General features: G+C 37.3%; 1 protein-coding gene across 9 annotated transcripts in view; it reads left to right on the top strand.

The window, feature by feature from the left end:
• Window positions 1-17,584, top strand: part of ZNF536 (zinc finger protein 536) — a 352,727-nt gene that overhangs the window by 200,903 nt on the left and 134,240 nt on the right. For all 9 annotated transcript variants that reach the window (XM_074839495.1, XM_074839491.1, XM_074839492.1 and 6 more), the window contains one exon: window positions 13,994-14,146. In XM_074839495.1, the coding sequence (XP_074695596.1) occupies window positions 13,994-14,146 (153 nt within the window). The remainder of the gene's footprint in view (window positions 1-13,993; window positions 14,147-17,584) is intronic.

Here is a 17,584-nt window from a genome sequence, read left to right as displayed (position 1 = left end):
GTGATTCAATGTAACTAAAAAAAATACTAATTGCGAAGAATTCTGGAATACAGAGGAGGAAGTACATTGTTGTTTGGTGAACAGCACTCATTGGAGCAGTACTGCAGGTGATGGTCTATCTAGCAGTTCTTTTCTGGAATGCAAATCTGCAACACTCATCAGTGTCCTGTCTGGTATCTGAGCTGCCTCTTCTAAGTTGAATCTTCACATCATTGTTTATTTTAAATACACAATGCTACTCTTCTGCATTTTTATGATAAAACTTGGTATGATAGCAGTACTACTGACTGTTAAGCAGTGACAAGTTTTGGTTGTCCACCCTTTATTAAAATGTTTCAGCATGTATCAGCAAACTCTGCTGCCCTGTAGTCAACAGGATCCCTTTTCTGACACAAATACATATCACCCTCATGACTGGGCATGTATCTATAGTGAGATACCACAGAATCCATAGCCAGAAAAGAACCAGTACTAGTAAAATTGTTGAAATTACTTCAGTTTCATTTGACCAGTTTATACTGCCATTCACCTTTTCCCAACCCCATACATTACTTTGTTAGGTTGGCCAGTCCCACTATAGACAGCTTTCAAATGTAATCAGTTGCAAGCCAGTTTGTTATGTACCAAATTCTGCATGGGCTTGCCAGGCTATTGGAGTGGCTCCCACTAGTACCATCCTGAAAAGGCATGGAAACATGTGTCTCCACAAATGCAGTAGCCTGCATTCGTGGAGTTTAAATTAGTCTGTTCACTGAGATGGTACTTATTGCATAGTGTCTCAATGTAAGCTAGTAATTGGCCAAAATTAGACTCTTAAGACTCTCTGACTTGCAGGTTAGGAGTTTGGGTCTAAACAATCTCTTATAGTTATCCTGATACGTTCACATTTTGTCAGACTCAGAGATTTATTTTGTACATATAATTTGTAGGCTGTTTTTCTCAACAGAGCAAGGTGTTGAAAGTTTCCTATCTATACAAAGTGTTTATCTGGTCTGGTTAGTGTTTTCATCCTATATACTGCAGGTAGTTTTACTACTGTTCAGAATAGTGAAAATATGGTGAAAAGCTGGTCTTCCTCTATATGTTGTGGAATTATTCAAGATGTAGTTGTGAAACTTCTGTCTCTTCCAAATATGACTCATGTCTGTCATCCCCTGGCCCTAAGAAGATGCGTTTTAAGTAAGCATGTCCACTTTGAAAGATATGTTATTGCTGAGTCATTTTCTTTAAAGTCAGTGTTACTTTGTAAGGGTTAGGTTTCCCATATTCTCCTTCCCTGTAAAGATCTTCTTTCCTGCATATCTTACCTTTCTGAGATAAGATTTCCTTCCGTTGGCATTTAATGTCACATGAGCATCATCAAGCTGGTAATTTCATGTTGGTGGATGTTGTGTGATGGTTACCAAGTGGTCAGTGGTTCAGAAGACACTGATCAGAAAGGGTGTAAAACATTGTAAAGCCATTCAGAGTGGTGGGAATCAAACGCTCATCAGAGTGGAGAACAAAAGGTTGTGCTTTGTTAGAAAGGCGTTAAGGACCTGCTGCTGTTTTGGGATGTGTGGGGGAACAGGTAGATCTCCAGGAATCTGAAATAAGGAGGTTTTGCAACAGCATTATTTTTTCCTTGCTTGTCTGCTCTAAGATTCAAGAAATTATTTTAAACATTGTGGTGCAGAAGGCTAAGTGTAAGAGTTGACTCTATTTGCTTTTTTCCTTCTTATCCTCAGCTGCTTACTGCTAAGAATTTTGGTTTACAGAAACTGAGCCTGTGAATACATACTTAAGATAGTGCTATATGCTTTTGACTGTCTTCAAGAGGATCAATCAGTACCAAATGTACTCGACTGATTCCAAGTATTTGTATACATTTGCAATAGTGTGTTACAAATTCAGTCCTGGGATGGATTTCATTGCATCATTATCTGCAGATTTTTGCAGCCAGATGTGTTTCCTGTACCTTACCACACACTTACTAATATATGGGACCATCATTCACATGATGGTCTGAATATTTCCAGAATGTTTTACAATATTTCTGTTTTCCAAGATGGTTGATGGTTAAGTCTGGCCCTCACACGCATGGCAGGGGAGCTCATGAGAACATTTTGTCTGAATTTCTGACAACGTTCATGAGGTAGAAGAGCAGTGGCTGCTGTGCTGGTAACAGAAAGAGAGACAGACTAATTTCAGGGCAAGGCAGCTTTCAAAATCAAGTGAGCATCATGTGACTGTATGTGTATAATTTAAAAAGAAAAAACCTAGAACTTCAGCACAGCCTGTCTCTCCAGTATATGAAAAGTGAAGCAAATAAATACGGCCCTGAATACACTTTTTAATTTTTCAACACTGTATTTAGCCAACTTTAGTTCACTCTGTTGACTGTTCAGTCAGACCGTTTTTAAATTAAAAAGGAATACATGGTTGAATTATTTATTAAACAAAAGGTGCTTCCATGCATGCAGACTACCTGGGTTTTGAATTTCTTTTTCCGTTGGAGTTTGAAGAAAGTGCATTGCTAATAAGTTAAGAGATTGAACAACCCTCCTTCTAAAATAAGTCTTCCTCTGTCTCTGAGCCTGACAGTAAGCTAACTTGTGTCTGTCCAGTCACAGAAGAATGCCTGATCTTCATTCGAATGTCTAATTTTGACCTTAGTGTGAAGTTGTTTCCTCAGTTTGGTAGGCTCCATAGAGACAAAATGTTCTTACTTTCTGGCAGAGAAATGTGCTTACAAATAATTTAGTCTGGATTATCTCCTAATTTTATAGATGCTCCTGATGGGTTAAAATATGTATTTGCTGGTGGATTAATATGGAGGAACTGTAAACTAGTGGAAGAAGGCTTGCAAAAAATGTTGTACCATTTTCCCATCACCCTGTATGTCCCTTGAGATTACGAGTTCATCATAGGGGGGTGATAAGTACTTTGTACAACTACCTTTGCTTTGTTCAGTCCCCATTACTGCCTCTGTGTTGATGTTCCAGATTTGTTCACAGCCAGTGTTTCTTGTACTTTGGGAAGAATGTGGCTTCCAAGTGCCTGATCTTTTCTTGTCCCCTTCCCCAGAAGAAAACAACTGCTAGCTTCTGACTTGACTGTCTGGACTTCATATCCTTTTGGCTGATGGTCCCTGGGAAGGCACTGTCAGGCTGGGAAACTTGGAGGGGCCTTCCATCAGTCTGGGAGCTGTGGTCTCCATAGCTTGCTTAAAAATTAGTGGGCTGTTTTACCTGGTATTGAAAGAGGAATTAACTCACTGAATCTGAGGGAACATCTGTCTGAGAGGTTAATATTTCTCATCACCGATGCGGGACTTGATAACTATCTAGGATTATAGTGATAGAAGAAGTGTGATGCACTGCAAAAGGCCAGCCATGGCAGCAAAGAGGCTTTAGAGGAAGGTTGATGAGACCTGCCAGGGCTCTGAAGAGCTACGAGTCACACCGACGTGTGGGAGGGTGGTTGTGAGCCTGTAGTTTTCCTGTGGAAGGAAAGCAGTAAGCAGTAGCAAGTGGCTGGGCACACCCTGGCTTTGATAGCTACAGATGGAGACCTAAAAGATTGCAGGGCCACAGTCCAACACCAGCACATGTAAAATAAGGCTCAGGATTTAGATAACTCTGTTCCAGCATACTGACGTGCATGGCTACAGTCCAACTCCAACACATGCAAAATTAGTTTCAGAATCATTCCAGCATACTGAAGCCTATGCCTAAACCAGTTATTGCCACAAGCTCAGCTAAATCAGAGGAGAGCATTCAAAATAGTATTTTTTCTCTTTTTTTACCAGGATAGTTCAGATCAAAAATGTTATATTTTTGTAGTAGAAAAGGAAAACTGGAATATTCATATATCAGCTCCATAGGCAGCATTTCATATTTTTATAGCCCACAAATAGCATGTTATAGTACCAGTGTACTGTAAGGCTATTTTACAAAGCATGGATACAGGTTGACCTGGTAATGTACTTTTTGAGATACATCATTAGTATAAAAAAATTAATGAGCCCATTCATACAATACCATGTTTAAAGACATTGTGGCCTCAGTATGCCCACAATACACTGTTAAACCAATGAGGAAAAAAAAGGTACTGAACAGTTAAAGGATCCCTTCTCAAGATTAGTAATAATGAATTTAATCAATATTTTTCTGTTATAGCAAAACTCATGTAATTAACATATTTTATTTGTAGAAAAGGGGTGCTAGTAAAATAGATTCAGCAGTTCAGAGCTGCTCATAAGTATTTCTTCAAGTACAGCTCATTTTTTGTGAAATGGGGAAAGAAGTTGAAAATTATACTGAAGTGGCATGTACCAAAGAAGTTAAATGGGAGAAAAATTATTTACAGAGGTATTTGTATTAGCTTGAAGCAGTCATTTAGTTTGAAGGCAGCACTGGAAAGTAAAAAAGTAAGAAAATACAGATACTGAAAAAGTCTATACTATCACCATCTGTCCAAATGTTGTAACACACACCATGACATTATTCACGTTTTGGAGACTCTGTCAGCACCTCTGTAATCAGTAATCTGTAAATGGAATGACAATCTTTAATTCTTTCTCATTTTGTTGAGGGGGAAATCAGTAATTTAGCTACCTGTACAGTTGTTTTTATGTGACTGATTCTATTGTTGGTTTCTTTCTTACTGGCGCCTACAGAAAGATATTCCTGTGACATTTTAAATCATTTACATTTTTCTTCATTAGAATGAATTTTTATAAAATCTGATGACCTGCTACTGGCACTTCGATGCTGATTTTGCCACCCTGTGATAAGATAATAATAATGAAAAGGGATTTTATTAATCAAAAACTTCTCCAATGATACCTGATATCCTGAGAGCTACCTATAACATAGGCAAGTCTGTGATTCTGACTTGAAAAAATTATTTGTTTGGTTTTTGGATTTGTTTAAGCCCAGCAACTCAGGGTGAAACTTGTCTAGTGTAGTTATTAAATATTTCCATACAAGTACTCAAAAGATTTTAAAATATATTAATGGATTTTGAAATCTATGTGGAGTTGGGTGTCGATTTGTGCCTTTTAAAATCTCACAGACCCTGCATTGTTGGGCACTTGGGAAGAACCTAGAGAAAATAGGTTCAATACCACTGTCTTCCACCCAGATTCACCATCTTTCCTACAGTTTACTGACACCATCTTGGATTTTCTCTGTAGTGTAGCCTGTACACTGTACAAAATGGTTCTGTTTGACCCACATGTAGCTTAGGAACAAGATAGAGGTCATAGTGAAGTACACCTTACCTGTTCGGTTTATAGGTATGTAGAGATGCTAACATGTGGAAGAAACAGGGTAAGTGGAAGCAAGAAGAAGGCAATATATTCATTCACAGAAGTCCAGTTAATCGTTATTTTAGTTGATTAGCTGCAACTTCATTTTCTCCCTCATGAAATTGCCTCCACAGATCCTTACTTCTGGAGCTTAATCAGCAGTAGCAATCCATCCCAGGAGTGGGAGATCAGGAGTACTTAATTAAAGAGGGACTGTAAGGCAACTCTCCCAAATTGGATATCTGATCTAGCCTTGGCATCAGGAGAGCAATGCTAGGTAAAAGTGTTTATCAAGCTCCATGTAGCCACTCTGCAAATCTCAGAGATGGGAATATGATGCAGACAGCCTGTAGAAGCTGCTATAACCTGAATAGTATGGGCTTTAAGGCCATCTGGTACCTGAACACCTGCCTACAAATAACACATACAAATCCAAAAGATGGTCCAGTTGGATAGCTTCTCTGCTTAGATTCCCCACTGGAATTTTCTCCAAAGGTGGTAAACAATCTGTATGAAGTGCGGAAAGACCTCATCCTCTCTCATCAATGATCATGTGCCCATTTCAAATTTTGGTGACAGGATCAAAGCTAACACAGGTAAGTTAAGGGTTTGGGTAAGGAAAGTAGTGAGACAGGCTTACATGAGAATCACAGACTGCTGTTGGCATGAACATTTGGTAAAAATCCAGAATAGTCTAAGCTTGTTTTAAGAAAAGGAGGAAAAAAACGAGAAAAGTATGTTGTATGGTACATTTGGGAGCTATCAATGCTATCAGAAGTATAAAAGAACACCGGGGTAAATTTTGAGGATAGATGACAAAGAACATTGGCAAAATACCAAGGAAATATCCATGAGTACATATTTAAGCCCAGCATTGCTGATCCAAAGAGTAAGTGTCTGCCTTGCTTGTGAGGATACATGCTCTGGACAGAGAAGTACAATAAGGTGTTCTGGCAGCTCAGTACATGTCTGAAGAAAGCAGGAACAAGCAGAAGCTCATCACTGAGAGTAACTAGCGCTACATTCAAGATAGCAAACAGGCCCATTGTTCTGATAAGTGACCTAGTACATCCTCTTCTAAAGCATCCACTTTTCCTGTGGAAAGACTATATAAGTCTAGTGGAATTTCATGAACCTCACCTGGCAAACTCAGTGATTTGGGATCTGAAATTGATCTATACAGTCAAATTAAGGAAGTGGGATTTCAAAGCCATGTCTTTGGAGTAGCAGAACTGAAAGCCAATGAAGGAGTTGGATGGTGGAAGAGTCTTGCATGTGAAGAGCTTAGGAAAGAAGATAACAGGATTTTGAAATAAACCAGCAAAATGGTGTTAGTGGGAACAATGTAGTGATCTGTGGTCATATGCTGCAAGCTCAGCTCTCATTAGGTATCTGGAGGTTCCAGGTTCTAGTGGTGATACCATAAAAGCAAAGACTATTTAACCAAAGGCAAATACTCTCATGGTCATGCTCTGTGTATTTCGGATGTTTGTTGACTTCATTGCAGGACTGTGCACAGGTCTGACTGCATAAATTGCAATTTACACCTTTTAATTATACCGTTTATGCATGTGTGTGAGATTTTAGAATGGCCTTAAAAGTCATGAGCACTGGAAGAGGATGAAGTTTGATATCCCTGCATGTGCATATACTAAAAAAAATTCTTCAGCACTCTTTTCAGTTTCATTTTGATTCAGTTTTATCAAAACTAATATTTCAATAACATGCTAAGGTTCTGATTCAAATCTAAGCGTTGAAGTTACATTGAATTCAGTAGGGCTGGAGAAGTATACAGTAGCAAGATTAAAGTTTTAAGCTTACTTTCTTCTCATCCTGAGCTAAGAATACGTGTGATGGTTTGTAGAATAATAATATTTAACTGTAATCTTCTTGGAGCATGGACTGCATTCTGTTGATTTTGTACAACTGAACTTAGTATCACTGATTAATAAAACAATAAATACAGAAAATGAACTATTTTGTGTTTTATTAACAATTTGCATTTCATATTGTATTTCATTTTAAATAAGTATAAAATCATACCATCAAATGGTAAGATGTAATTGCTGATCATGTATCTCTTTGTTCCAGACACTTTTATAAAAGTGTATGTATTATGTATGATGTGACCTTCAAATGTCATGAATGCGTTGTGCAATAAACTGTCAATATTTGTGGCTATAAGGTAGTAGATGACTTTTACAATAATTGGAACAGCTTTATTAAAAGCTTGGATCGCTCAGCTGGTTAAAGAGAAAGACACAGGCCAATGTTCATCTGGGAGTTTCCTTCTGCCAACTGTTAAATGAAAGATATTGTAAGGTGTTTAAGATGTCTTCTTTCTTTTAAAAAAAAAAAAAAAAGATACAGTTAAAAAGGTCTCATGCAAAAAGTCTTCTCTCAAAAAATCACTTTGTTTCAATATGCTTTATTTGCAGTCCAAACTGAGCTCTGTAAGTTGACGGCAAGTAACCAACCCTGTTTTTTAAGTACTACATCTGATTTTCTGTGTCTTTTGGTCACACAATTCTTCAAACAAATCAGGCAGCTAAAATGATGTACTCAGAAACTGTGTTTGAACTTTGATTATCTTAAAGGATTTTAAAGTTTTAGAACAATTTGAAAAGTAAGACTGCTAAGAAGTCCAAAACAAAAACTCTGTAGGGAATTTGATTAAAATGAAAAAAGAGGATAAGAAACATTTTGTGATAAACAAAAGCTTAATTTTGGTTAAGTGTCTATTGATGTCTCTTTGTGCTTTATATAGAGCTTCTTGCATGTTTGTCAGTATGCGTACCACAGTGCAAAGCATTAAGATAGAACCAACATTTGCATATATGCAGTATTGTCGTGCAAAGTGTTTTGCACCCATAGGGTGTGAAAACCACCAATCTTCAAGTGTGTCATGTGCTCCAGGTATGGGCTTAAGGTGTGTATGCTGCCCCCAGGTCACCAGCCTATCATTCACTAAGAAACTGCTTAGAATATTTTGGCTTCCTTTCTCTTGTGCTTGAAATAATGCCTAGATAGCTCCCCTGGAGCCCGAGGTATTGGCTGTGACTGTCATTTGCCCTCTTCTAAATGTTGCAAGTCTTACCTCATATAAATGGTTCTGGGCATTATAGTTCAGTTTAATTTAGACTGTATTTTAAATTTAAATTTGCTAATGCACTAATTGGTAGCAGAGGCAGGAAAGTTTGTGCCTTTTGTTTGCCTGTGTGGTTCAGAGGGCTAAGTGGGAAGTCTGATGTCAGAAGCGGTATCTTTTTATTTACCAGTGGAACCTTTGGTATAATCTTTATTTCTAATAATACAAACAATGTGAATGCTGCTTTCTCACTAGTAGGTCTCCTTTCCAATTCTCTTCTAAAATAGCTCTCTGTTTAAACAAATTCTCTGCCAATCCATATTAATGCCTAACAGTTTAAGATTCCCATATATGGTCATTATAAAACCTAAATCCTTGATGAAACAATAGAGACAGCAAGTTGTTCCTGACCTAAGACATTAGTAACTCTTTCCGGAGGCCTAAAATATAACTGTAATATTTAGTAATATTAGACTCCTTGATTTTAAGCCACGAACTTCACTAGCAAAGAAGTGTAATGACATCTCCTAATAAGATTCTAATTTCAAATTATGAGCACTGGGCCAGATTCTGTTCTCATTTACATCAAAGCATACTAATTGAAGCTACTTCAGGTAGCTAGAAAAATATGGTTAATTATATCCCTAATTATATTCCTATTTTTCATTATTTTTAGTATTATTAAGGCTTTCTCTAAGGAATAGGCAAGAAAGTAAAGCCTGTTTTCCCAGAAACTTTGTGTATCCCATAATGCTTCCCAGGGAATGAGGTGGTTGAGTCCAGGCATACTTGCATAAAGGTGGCAACACTGACAGGGTTAACACACTGAATATCTTCTAACTCCCTTCTTGACATTAGATTCAGGGTATAATTTTCCCTGCCACAAGATGGGCTAATCTGGGTGGTTTATAGATCATCAAAATATAACTTTGGTCACTACCACTTCTCATTGCACCATGTTTCATTAACTTTTACAGGCAGTTCTAAAGAGCTACAAATATTTTGAATTTCAGAAATATATGAAAACCTGGAATTACATGCAGCTTTAAAAGCTTCTGGCCACATTTTCAAAGGGTTCCTTAAGAATGTTTGAAAAATGTGCAAGAGCAAACACTTAACATGTAAGCGTGATTACCTTTTTCTGAGCTGGTTACCTTTTCCATGTGATTGCTTGTTTTTGGCTATTTTGGCAATCCCTGTGTCTACAAATTCCAACTGAATTCACTGATAATTTAGTCTGCATGAGGACTGCAATTTAGCTCTTTTGAACATGAAAGTAGCTCTTTGTGAATCCTTGCACTTTCACATACACACAGCAAATAAATACTCTGGTAAAATTAATGGGACATATATGTAGATGCTCCTTTGAAAATTTGGCTGCTAACATGACTGAAGTCAGTGCTTCTACCTAGCCAACTGAAAACAGGTTTCTTTTTACAAAAGCAATCAATCCTTTTCTAGATTTATAGAATCATCCTAGACAGGTAGACGAGTCATACAGAACATATATGGAAATTTCAAATAATTTTTCTTTTGCTCTTCATATGACTGGCTAGATAGCTTCTGATTTGAGTACACAGATTCACTATCCACCTAAGTTTGTGTTCTCTTTTCTAGAATATCCACTGAAGTTGGCATTGTGCCTCTGTAGCATCTCTATCTGTGTGCTGAGGGCACTGACAGCCATGGCAGTGGCTCATTTTGGGGTAGATAATTTCTGATACCTAGTAAGATACCTGCTATAAAAAAATGATTCACTGGTGTGTTTCTCAGTTTCTTTTAACCTGCTGCTGTAAAAGTGCTTTTGGCTCAAAACTGTTTGTTGGGATTATCTGGCTCTGGAAATTTGCTTTCCAGGTACCGCAGGGAATGGGAAAGCAGCCTGCAGCACTCCATGGGTCATCTCCATGCTAGGCGAGGAGTAGCACTGTTTGTCCCTCCTCTCCTGAGAAGTGGGCGTCTGACTGAAAAAAAGCTAAGCCTTCAAATACTGATCTTGTGGGTTGCTTAATTTTAATTTCAATCTGTGCAGCCAATAGATTTGCTCACATTTTGGCCAAATTGGCTCTTGGGTTATGTGGCTAATTGCCACCTTCTGATACAGATGTTAAAGTGACCTTTCTTTCCTTTCATTTGTCCCATAAGAACATGTGCACAGTCAGGTATTAAGTGGAGCTGAGGCACTGTACACAAGAGATGTCCCTGTCATACCACCCCAGAAGCTGCATCCTGGCTGAACCCCTCTGTCCTGTGCCACAGAGCAGTACCTGCCTGCCCAGCAGGTACAGCATACGTAGCAGCTGGAGGTGTCTCAGCTGTTGCCTTCTCCTTATACTGACACAAACACCAGTTTCATACATAGAACTGAATGTTGCTTTTTGCACTTCTGTCCATGACTTTTTCTGTGAACAGATGCTTTCAAAGTGAAAGAAAGGCTCAGCAATAGTAAGTTCAGAGACGAGGCTCAGAAGTCTTACATCTAGCATGTACATCTATATAATATTTTATATTCTGTTCTGTTATTTCCTGCACTTGAATCAGGAAAGGTAGGGATGGGCAGGAAGACATTCAGGACGTAGTCCTGCCTATAATGGAAGTAGATAGTAAAAAAAGCAGTCTAATCTCATGTGTATCGAGTGCACATCATGTAGACCACATAACTCAGTGAACCACAATGGCTGTAAGATAAGTAACTGTTGTCTTTCCTTCCTGATCTTTTATCCTCAGAATTGAGCAGCCCAAAAGCCATAGCTCAAATCCCGAGTAAATAATAAATCAATTTTCTGGGGCTAATCCTAGTTCTTCAGGTCTGTAAAACATTACTACAGTTTTGCACAATTTAACAGAACTGAGAGTTTCTACTTAGGAAGGGGGTCTCAACAGCAGGAGAAAGGGGACACCAGAGGTGTAGAATACATTGGTAGAGCTGAAGATTTTTCATGCTCCACATACACTGTTGGCATAGTCTGTATTCATCAGTTCGCCTCTTTTTCCTTGCTAATCTCTTTTCCTATTTCTGTGTCACTTTTTTCCCCCTTCACTTTCCATAGATTGCTTTGACTCGGTATAAAAAACACCTTGCTCGCAGAGTCAGGGAGACTTAAATGCATTTTAAAGTTAAGCACATTTTAAACTTAAGTGCCTTGACAAATAGGTATGATTTGCCAAAATGGGGCTTTAGTAAGAAGTTGGGGCAGCATTTGATGGGGGGAGTCGGCAGCCTTGAACATCTCTCTTCATTGTTTGAAATAAAAGAACTTAGATGCAAAGCTGCTCATTCAGGTAGTGATGGCCTCCAGCGCTTCGGTGGGCTTTGTAGGCAGAGGAATTCAAAAGAAAACCCCTCAGCCCAGCTTTAAAGTCTTAAGAATGCTTTCACTGTGGGAAGAAAAATTCTTCAAGGTAAGGCCCCTGTTGGAGCAAAGCCTTTGGAGCTATCTACTGTATGTCTACTTAAATCTAAAAGAAAACTCTTCAGACCACCCACATCTTTCTTTGCTTCATTGTTGTTTTCAGTTTGCTTTTTCAGAGGGATTAGTGCTAGAGTAAACTCCATCGTCTCACTGCCTTGAAAAAATTCAATTTTGTGTAAAGTGAAAATTAGACTCTTAAATCTGCAAAGCGAGCTGTTTATCTTACAAATTTATTCTTTTTTATTGGGCCACACATATTCTAGATAGAAAGATAAAAGGCAAATGGATAACAGGCCATCATTTAGAGTGACATATAGCAAAACATAACTAGTAGACTTATTCGGTAAATTCCTCCTGAGTGGCTTGTTAGCTTTATCTATATATTTATCTATAATGCTCATATAGTATTTATTGAAAACCAGAATAAAATCTTGCAGTTTATCATCATGCATTCTGTATTTTGCACTTCAGAAAAATCTTTTTGCACTCAGGAATTCATTTTTTCCTGAAGCAGCTTAAGACTTGATTATATACAACTTTTGAGGAGTAAAAAAGGGGAAAATCTAAACTCTTCAGGGATATTGGAATTGTAGACTAGCACCTATATATGTTTTCCTGGACTCTTAAATACAAAATAAACTCCTGCAGTATGTTACTTTACATACTTGTGAATAATTCAAAATGACAGTTACTAGCTTTCTAACTTAAATATTGTTCTTTAACTCTGCAGTCTAAGAACAATCAGAAAATGTTAAAACAAGAATGTGATGTGAAAACTGTCAGATTTTACCTAAGATAAGCATTTATATATATATATATTTAATCACACTGCAATCCCCTTCCTTCAGCTTTAAGCAAAATAGTTTAGAGGGACCATTTTATAATAAATAATAAAATGCCTTTTAGTGTTACCTTTTCCAGAAATGTGGTGTTTGGGTCTCTACTACTGTGTGAATAGTTTTTATTAGAGCCAAATGTTAAAGACTTTCTTACATCCCATCGCTTCCATTTGAAAGGCAACGCTGTGTAAACTGCACTATGTTTCCTGACAGCTTTAGCGACATATCAAATGGGTAAAGACAGGACATTTTTGGTCAGTAGTTTATGGTTGAAATAATTAAGACTCTGCATGCAGATTTTAACTATATGCTCCCACCTCAATATAACCCAGATACCTCAGCTTTTGCATAGGGGTGTGATGACGTGTCCATGGGTATTGCACCTCTGTATTGTGCCAGAAGTGTAAATCCAGTTCAGAACTTCAACATTTGCCATGGTACTTTTTGGTGAAATCGTGAATTGATCCATGTATGTGATATTACATGACCCTGTACCTACAAGATGATAGATGAGTCTTGTGTGGTTTGAATAATGACTTTTTTTAAATGCCCTACATTTCTGCAATTTTTATGTCAGTCTTTTGTAAGTTATTTTGTTCATAGCCTGCTTGGATAATAGCGGCTTATTCAAGATGGCTGAGAATGACTGTTTCTTTATATCAGGCGAGAGATGTCCTGGAGTCTCACCCATCATATTACGATGCAAAGCATAAGTGTAGCTTTGAACACTGGAAGAGAACACTCAGGAGCTGCAAGTGAGAGGGAGAAGGCATTCCCCCTCGTCTGACCAATTCTTTCATTGCATTTCCCATGATATTAGGTCACTCACTAGGTCGTATGTTGTAACTGCAGTGCTGAAATTTTGCAGAAGGAAGTTGATTAGCTTCATGTGTAAACATTGCCACTGCTATTGGACCCCCCCCATCACTGCAATTCTGTTGTTTTGGAAGGTTTTAACATACCGATGCAAACTTTTTCCCTCTAAAAGCATACAGATTTTCACAATACTTATAAATCAAATAGATTCAACAAAACAATAATCTAAAACTTTTTGGGCAAAAATTAATAGGAACTAAGCAAAAGAAGAAATCAAACCAGCTGCTGACACAGCTGTTTCTTTTCTTGTATAATTCAGTTCAATATAAAGGTACCATATGCTGCTTAAAATGATGATAGGAAAGATGAAATAATTTAAGACAATAACAAGAAAATACATGAATTGTCAGCATTCTGTCAGATTTAAAGAATGAAATAGACAGGTGTAGTATTGACATGTTTAACTTTGTGTTGTGTTAGCAGTTTTAGTGAGAACAACTTCTGACATGTGCTGAAGTGATGTGAGAACATTTCTGTGTTGCAGACATTGGAGAAGAAGCTGGGAGATCTGTAGGAGTCCAGCAGCCAGCTTTACTGAGAGACAGGAGCCTTGGTTCTGCCATGAAAGACTGCCCATATTGTGGAAAAACTTTCAGAACATCACACCACTTAAAGGTCCACTTGAGAATACATACAGGTGAGAGGAACAAGTGAGCGGAGCACTGTCGACACATGCCATGTGTGTGTGGGGGTTAACATAATATGTGGCTAGGAGCCTTAATTCCCAGTATAGATTTGGACTCATTAGTTGGAGAAAGTCTTTTGAGAAAGATATGTGACAGTCTTAAATAAAAGCACAAGGAATGTGTTGTTGGATAAAGACCACTTTAATAGAATCATCTTTTCCCAGTTGAGGTTATTTCTGTCTCCTTCCCTGCTTCATCACTGTTTCCTTCAATTACCCTTGTCCTTCAATAGGCATAAGCCTATTGGTTTCAGACTTAGTTATACTAACTGCTTCAAAGGCCTTCCTTAGCATCTGCTTAGGGATTCTGTATGTTTTTCTCAGAGTTACTATTTTTGTTCCATTTAGCATGCTCATTTTTAACCTCTCACTGTTCATATGAATACATCAGCTTCATGGATTTACTTTTTTTTTTTCCACTAGAACTTACCCGACTTAGTACTTGTAAGTAGTAAAATTTACCATGTTTTGCACCGTGGTAAAACTTAACATGTTTTATTTTAGTAACAATCACAGCATTTCTACCCTACAGAGACTTACTACTGGTCTGGATTCTCACTTTATTTTGGTATGTCACTCATTGGGTGGACTGCTCCTGATACTAGTAAACTATAACCACTCCATTTAAATTATAATACATTGTTTGCTTAAAAGTACATATGTGCATGGTAAGGTTATGTAGAGACTCAGTATATGTTTACAAAGACTTACTCTATCCATAATTAAAATCTGACATCCAGTGTTGATATCCTCAGGTCCTGTTGGCATCACTAGAAATTCTATATATGGCCAATATGATACTGTTTTCTTTCAAGTCTTAAGTATCGTAGTAGGCTTTGGGAGGGTATGCCAAACTGAAGATTTAGGATACTTCTCTGTGGAAACAGAGGTAGTGGGCACTCTAATTGTGGAGTAATTTTATTTTTAAACCATTTTAAATTAATTTCAGAATTTTACCACTACTTTTCTAATTGATAGGTAAAATAAATTGCATGAAGAAATAGTTTCCATGGTACCTTCTACTTGAAAAGCTTCACTTTTAATTTTTCTTTCACTGAAGTACCAGATAAGCAATATTTTCCTCCCTTCTCAAAATCAGCAGTCATGTTTCTCCTATGTGTTTCCACAGATGTAATACTTAATGTTGGGTTTGCAAATGTGAGGTCTGATTCTGAAAAATTGAAATTGAAGGCTGAAAATTATTTAAAGAAAAAATTTTCATTGTTCAGATGGGGAAGTTTCTTTGTTTTATTTTTATTCTTCTTTCTTTGGATTGTGGAGTAGGAGTATACCACACTGGTTTGATCTGAATTTTAAAATTTGGCACCCTAATTTAGTTTTGTCTGATTGGATTGCAAACCATTTAGGGCAGGAATATTCCCTTCTGTGTGTTGGAATTTGGAAAAAACAAAAAATAAGAAACACAGTGAAAACATTATTTGTGTGCTCTCTAATATAGTAAAAGTAAATAAATGGTAGTTATTTTATTGGAAAATAATCTTGTAACTATGAAGTTTAAACAGTTTGACATTTTTACTATTGGAGACACAAAGAAAAAGTCTTTAAAATAACCTAAGGATACCCATGTCTCCCTTTTGCTTTATTATATAGTGGTCATTTTGTTCTTGTTTTAAAGATGGCAGTGATTATGCATTTGGTATTTGTGGCTTAGAACTAATGGAAAGTAAATTAATTGCAATGGAAATATTCCATAAAACTTGCATATTAAAACTGACTAAACAAAATTAAAACAAGAAAAAATAAACCATGTATAAAATAAGAAAAAAAAAATCATACAGACTGTTGAAACAACATTTGCAATAGATATAAAATCATTATCATTTTAAAATAGATGTAGATCAATTTCCATTAGGTTGAGAACAAAGTATTTGTAAATAATGACAAGAGTATATTTAAATGGAGCAATGTTTTACATATTGGAAATAATCCTAATAAATATTATAAAAATGTAAATCAGCAAATTACTAGAGTTATTAAATAAAAATTAAGTTGCTTTGCAGTAAATGGAAATGATGTAATAGATACCAGTTATTAAACAAATATTGGTTAGCTCATACTTACCAGGGACAGTTTCCTGCCTTTTATGTCACACTCTGTCTTTATTATATGCCTGGATCATATAACTGACTGATAAAAAACACTTTACTGTGTTTCTCCACTACATTAACTCAATTACTGTTCTTGTTCTCACAGCACCTGTTTGTTAGAGATGAGCTCAAGCAGTTCAGCAGAAGTCAGGTTCCTTCGAACATCTGTGTGTTTGGAGGCACACGAGTAGGTTGGTTTGGTACGCATGCCAAGACAAGGCCCAAAGTCTGATCCAGCCAGGAGGTGCTTCTGTGGCAATTGGCCCAAAAAAGCTAGAGAAGCTGTTTAATCCTCCACAAGAGGAGGAAGCTGTGCTCTGTTTTAGAAGAATTAGCTACTTGCTTGGATTGCTTCTTTTTTCCATTGGGTATTTCATGGTTGCAACCTTCTCCACACTGAGCCTCAGTTTCTGTGTAGTTTGCTATCATATAACAAGCTTTTGAAGGAAAAAAAAAAATCAAGGTTTTATTTAGCATGCTCAGTTGAATCCCAACACACAATCGCAGAGGATTTTTCTTATCTAATTCAATGATATTCAGCCAGGAAGAGCTTTAAGGAGAAGATAGTAAGATAGGATTTTGATTGTTCCCATGTGATAAGAAGAAAAGGGCATAATTATGTGAAATCAGTTTCTCCTCTTCCTTGCTCTAAAAACAGTTGAAGGATGAGACAGTTCCTTAGTATGACCCCAAGAGAAGAGAGGAAGCACTCTAAGGGCAAAATGCTTCAGAGCCTCAGGGCTTAGGGAGGACAGACAGCCTCTCATAACCCTCCTAGATGACTTCTTTATGTTGACCAGTGAATAGAGACGAACTGTATGTTCCTGCTTCTTCAGAGCTACCTACTTCGACTCACAGAAACTGTTAAGTGTGAAGTGATGCAGAAACAAGGGCAAAGCATATACGTGCACCAGTAGTGCATAGTAGACATGTGGGTGGACTGGCCGCTTTGTGATTCAGCTTCCTGATTATAAAATAATATATAATACAGGTTATAATGAGGTTATAACACAGAAAGCTTAAAGATGCTCAGACTTTGTGGGGGAAAAAAAAAAAATCTAAGTATCTCAGACCCATAATGTGCCATATGCAGATGCTTCCAGAGTTTCCATTTTTCCCTTGGGGGGCAGCAATTTAAGGTTCCTTGATTCAGGGAGCTGAGCATCTTCTTTGTGTTCTTGAGCACTCCTAATTCCCACTGAAATCAAATAAATGGGTGTGTTTTTTACTTTACATGCCTAGGCCTTTGGACTGTAAAGAAACAGTTAAGTGTAAAAAATTC

The sequence above is a fragment of the Strix aluco genome, chromosome 14, assembly GCF_031877795.1.
Source record: "Strix aluco isolate bStrAlu1 chromosome 14, bStrAlu1.hap1, whole genome shotgun sequence".
Lineage (NCBI taxonomy): Eukaryota > Metazoa > Chordata > Aves > Strigiformes > Strigidae > Strix > Strix aluco.
This window is presented reverse-complemented; position numbering and strand designations above follow the sequence as displayed.